Source organism: Littorina saxatilis, linkage group LG6 (genome assembly GCF_037325665.1).
Source record: "Littorina saxatilis isolate snail1 linkage group LG6, US_GU_Lsax_2.0, whole genome shotgun sequence".
In the NCBI taxonomy this organism is placed as follows: domain Eukaryota; kingdom Metazoa; phylum Mollusca; class Gastropoda; order Littorinimorpha; family Littorinidae; genus Littorina; species Littorina saxatilis.
Genome location: NC_090250.1, coordinates 54,052,205 through 54,057,754, shown reverse-complemented (window position 1 = coordinate 54,057,754; position 5,550 = coordinate 54,052,205). Strand labels below are relative to the sequence as shown.

At 44.6% G+C, this 5,550-nt stretch overlaps 1 protein-coding gene across 2 annotated transcripts in view; it reads right to left on the bottom strand.

Moving 5' to 3' along the window:
- LOC138969535 (glutamate receptor-like) overlaps nucleotides 1–5,032 on the bottom strand; it is a 134,339-nt gene extending 129,307 nt beyond the window's left edge. Inside the window, exon 1 of one of the 2 annotated variants that reach the window (XM_070342362.1) lies at nucleotides 3,857–5,032. In XM_070342362.1, coding sequence (XP_070198463.1) covers nucleotides 3,857–3,980 — 124 coding nt within the window. In that variant the 5' untranslated portion in view covers nucleotides 3,981–5,032. The remainder of the gene's footprint in view (nucleotides 1–3,856) is intronic. The other variant, XM_070342361.1, reaches the window with a different exon arrangement.
- Nucleotides 5,033–5,550: the final 518 nt, after the last annotated feature.

The window sequence follows — 5,550 nt, the reverse complement described above, 5'->3', positions numbered from 1 at the left end:
GAGAGCATGACAGTGCTGCCTCAACTTGTACAAAGCCGGATATAACGTCATCAAAAACATGTATCAAAAGAATGATCAATATGTCTGGGGATATCATTCTTTCTTTATTTGGTGTTTAACGTCGTTTTCAACCACGAAGGTTATATCGCGACGGGGAAAGGGGGGAGATTGTCAATTGTTTCTTGTTCACAAAAACACTAATCAAAAATTTGCTCCAGGGGCTTGCAACGTAGTACAATGTATTACCTTACTGGGAGAATGCAAGTTTCCAGTACAAAGGACTTAACATTTCTTACATACTGCTTGACTAAAATCTTTACAAAAATTGACTATATTCTATACAAGAAACACTTAACAAGGGTAAAAAGAGAAACATAATCCGTTAGTCGCCTCTTACGACATGCTGGGGAGCATCGGGTAAATTCTTCCCCCTAACCCGCGGGGGGTGGGGATATCATATCCAGGAACTCTCATGTAAAGTTTCATGAAGATCGGTCTAGTAGTTTCTCTGAATCGCTCTATACACAAACACATACACACACACACACACACACACACACACACACACACACACGCACACACACACACACACACACACACACACACACACACACACACACACACACACACACACACACACACACACACACACACATACACCACAACCCTCATCTTGATTCCCCGTCTATGCTAAAACATTTAGTCAAAACTTGACTAAATGTAAAACGGGCACACCTATCGTTTGTCTGGGTCACTGCCAGCAAGGATGACGCTGTTCAGGCATTCAATTTGACCACTGTGTGCGGAATTCACTTCATAATGAAAACAAAGAAAACACTTTTCGGGACCAGAGCTTGTTTCAAACAAGGAAAACACTGTCCAGCCATATACTTTGACCACTCTGTGGGAAATTATCTTCATTAAAAGAGCTTGTTTCAGGCATAGGTGAAGCACATGCACACACCAAGTATTTGTCTTGGTCACGGCCAGCCGGTAGGACATTATCCAGACAATCATCCTTTGTCCATTCCGCGCGGAATTAACTTCATTATCAAAAATCCCGTGTCAGGATCAGAACTTGTTGAGACAAAGAGACAGATCAAGGACACGATGACACTGTCCAGACATCCACCATTTGACCACTTTATGCACAATTCTATTCCTTTTTTCAAACCACTTGTATGAAGGAGAGCTTGTTTCAGGCATAAGTCTAGCAAACAGAGTGCACGGCAAGCAATCGTCTCGGTCAACACCAGTCACATCGAGCGTGTCCAAGCAGGAATTCTTTGGCCACTCTATACGAAATTAACATTGTTTTCACACAAAATCACGTGTGAAGTTTAAAGCTTGTTTCAGACAAAGGTCAAACAAACACAGCACACGCCACCTATTTGTCTAGATCTATGCGAATACTTTACTCTACTTTTTCTCTCCCTAGTGCAGCTTTTAATCAGACAGCTGAGGTCCGCGTAGTGTTTTTTGGCAGAGCTCGGTGTACTTCGGTCGTACTCCACAAAAGCCTTGCGGGCAACGATACTGTGGTTCTTGGCTAGTGAGGCATCCACTTTTTTTTAGTGTATCATGTTTTCCTGTGTTTGTGTGTGTGTGTGTGTGTGTGTGTGTGTGAGTGTGTGTGTGTGTGTGTATGTGTATGTGTGTGTGTATGTATGTGTGTGTGTGTGTGTGTGTGTAAATAAAAAGTGTGTATGTACGTGCGGGCACACACACACACACACACACACACACACACACACACACACACACACACACACACACACACACACACACACACACACACACACACACACACACACACACGCACACGAAACCGCAACGTTAAATTTAGGTTGAATTTCAGTCAGTTAAATATAATCCTCAAAGAAAGAGGGGAAAGAGTTGACCAAAGTGTTCACAAACTACAGTTCTAACAACAGCACCAGCTTGAGAATTGGCCTGATCGAATATTCGTGGGTTCTTGTGATATTTCCTTAAAATGTCATAATGCAGAAAATCAGAACTACGCTGGAGACATTGCATTCCTGTTACATTAATATCTCGCCTTGCTTGTTGGGAATATCGGCAACAAAGCGTATACCAAAGACCAACGTGGTAATGAAGGACCTTTTTGTTGTTATCCAAAATGCCAAACATCAAACCAATGAAGTGATTCCGGCAGTAGTGGTATTTTGCGGAGTGAGCTCTATCCTCTGAAAGGTCTGCTGTTTTTCGCCATTTTGTTAGACATAAATAATGACACACAAAAATATATAAGTTGTGCATCAGAGAAATGATTTGCAAAGTTCATATATTTGTGTGTGTGTGTGTGTGTGTGTGTGTGTGTGTGTGTGTGTGTGTGTGTGTGTGTGTGTGTGCGCGCGTGTGTGTGTGTGTGTACGTGCAAGCGCGTGTGTGGTGTGTGTGTGTGAGCGTGCGTATGTGTGTGTGTGTGTGTGTGTGTGTGTGTATGCGCACAGACAGACTGACAGAACAACAGACAGACAGACAGACAGGCAGAGGGAGACTTACTGACAAACATAAACGAACCACAAGACATCCAAACAAACACACAAACAAAGGTGCCGTAACTTAGTTTCATCCACCGGAAAGTAAACACGCGTTAAATAGGTCAACGGGACAGTGGTAGACAAGTCACTTGAACATTGGTTTCAAACGTTAAACCAGAGAAGGCGTAATCCGCCGGCCACGTGATTGCATTGTAATCTTCTTGAGGGCAGAAGAGAGAACTTGTTTTTGGACAGTACTTTTTCTTAGTCGGCGAGTTGGAAAAGAGCCAGGGGAAAGGAGAAAGTCTGTCGTGTACGCGACGTGAGTCTGACTGCCAATTACGTATTGTCCATGTTTTTTTGTTTGTTCGTTCATGGGCTGAAACGCACACGGGTTTTACGTGTATGACCGTTTTTACCCCGCCATTTAGGCAGCCATACGCCGCTTTCGGAGGAAGCATGCTGGGTATTTTCGTATTTCTATTACCCACCGAACTCTGACATGGATTACAGGATCTTTTTTTGTGCGCACTTGGTCTTGTGCTTGCGTGTACACACGGGGGTGTTCGGACACCGAGGAGAGTCTGCACACAAAGTTGACTCTGAGAAATAAATCTCTCGCCGAACGTGGGGACGAACTCACGCTGACAGCGGCCAACTGGATACAAATCCAGCGCGCTACCGACTGAGCTACATCCCCGCCCACGTATTGTCCATGATGACACGGCGAAAAAAAACCAGCTCACAAAAGAATAAACACATACTAAAAAGGACACAGAAAATGACCGTATGTTTTGTATGGAAAGCAAGGCAGAAGTCAGGGCAAAAACAAATGATTGTGATGTTTGAAGGTGAGAGAACTCATTTCTTTTGCTGCTTGTCACACATTTCCTGTCAAAAGCAAACATGAGAAAACGATCAATAGCAACAGCAAAAGCTGCAACATCACAGATACAGAAGCGAAGAAGACAAAACACAAACACAAACAAAAACCAAACAAATACGCAGAACAAAGAGAAAATAAGGCCCAAAACAATTAGTCTGTTTACGGTAACCCGACCGACCCTATTTTTTTTTGCGCGACCCTAGATTTGTTTTTGGCATTAGGGAAAAAAAACAACAAAAAAAACAAATAACGTAAAAATATGGTTTTTTGGAGAAAAAAACAAAACAAATCCCGACCTACCGACCCTATTTTTTTGGCCTATGTTACCGTAAACAGACCTATTTTTTTGTGTGGCCTAACAAGCACACGAAAAACGCAACAGCAACAACAACAACATTCGACCTCCACCTGCAAGAATATCTCTATCAACACATTCTCATTCACATCATCACGTGATTAAACTCACCTATCCTGACCTCGTCCAGCACGCCAGGTATAAGCAGAGGGCGGGAGGAGAGGAGGAAGAGGAAGAAGACAGTCTGCAGGTGACAGCGAGCGGCCAGCACGTGCAACGCTCTCAGCACCTCCATGGTCACAGGTATGTCCACTTGCTCTCCGCACAGGTGTTAACTCCAGTGGTCATCCTCCGTGGGCACATATGGCTACACACTCACGTTGCCCTCTGGTGCAGGTGTTTCGCGAAGGTACCTCCTTGGTCTTTGGTTTGCCTAACAACCTGCTTTGGTCAATTGTTTTGATTTGTTAAGGCTGTGTATGTTTTGGAACGTTAGCTGTTTTTCTGTTTCGGATTTGTGTATGTCAGCACTGCGCATTAATTGACACGCTCTCAATTTACCCAAGTAGTGGTTTAAACCAGTATTTGATTTACCGTGTTTTGTTTTGCACCAAACAGGAACTATTACTCCACACAGGTTCCATTTATTTATTTATTATGTCACCATACACATTGTTCTATAGTTGGTACAGCCTATTCCTTTCACAGAGAAAAATACAATGGCGTTTTTTGAATATTTACACATTTAAGTTAACTTTCTGAATGTAACACTATTTTAAGAACGCCACTTCTTTGGGTAACTCCTTCAGTTTCGTTGTGAAAATATTCCTCCACGCTAGGTCTGTTGGTCAGAATAGTCTACTTACTCAGTCACGGTAGTGTTCCCACACCCACAGGCAAGACACACGTGTGGACACCAGCTACTCCGCACCACAAAGCCATGTGCCAGCGTGACGACGAGAAGACGACGAATCCTGCATCGTGGACAAAGACGAAAGACTGAGCAAGACAGGAGAAAAGTTATGACTGCTTTCTCTTCTCTCTCGCCCCCTTGGCCTCGCAACGTCCTTCACTCCTTGTTCGTGCGTGCTTTCCTTCTCTCCTCTTCTTGCCTCTCCCTCTCCTTGTCTCTTCACACGGCCGCCATTCTGCTTGATTGTTGTGTTCCTTTCTCTCGCTTGTTTTTCTCTCAGCGGAGTCCTCGGTCCTTCGTCTTGACGACAACACAGTCAGTCTTCGTGGCGGATGGAAAACAGATACGTTTTTTCGCTCTCATGCGCATGCGTGGAGTCCCTCCTCAGAGGTAATCCTTCCGTGGCAGAAGAGTGTGAGAGAAAAACGTAACATGACTTCACTGTGTCGCACTCGGTTTAGTCAGGGTAAGCCACGAGCCTGTACCCTCCTCGTGCCTGCTGTAACTCCTCCCCCCCCCCTCCCCCAAGATCGATCGATTTTTCTGAGCCGCCGTGTGAGCTATCGGGGACAGCATTTGGCGTATAGGAATGGCTAGGCGGGGGAAGCAGCAAGCAAGTGCAGTGGTGATCCCCCCCCCCCCTCTGTGTGTATAGTCAGCCACCCCCCACCCCTGTCAGCCCCCCCCCCACCCCCCTTTCACTGTCTGTCTTAATGCACGACTGTCTGCATGTCGTGTGATTATTGCTGGTACTGTTTTGTATGTGTGTGTGTGTGTGTGTGTGTGTGTGTGTGTGTGTGTGTGTGTATGTGTGGGGTGTGTGTGTTTGTATGAGATTGAGAGTGTGTGTGTGTGTGTGTGTGTGTGTGTGTTTGTGTGTATATATATGTATATAACATCAGAAATTCTGAAAGAAACAATTGAAAGTCAGCAGAGACTTTCTTCCGAGATT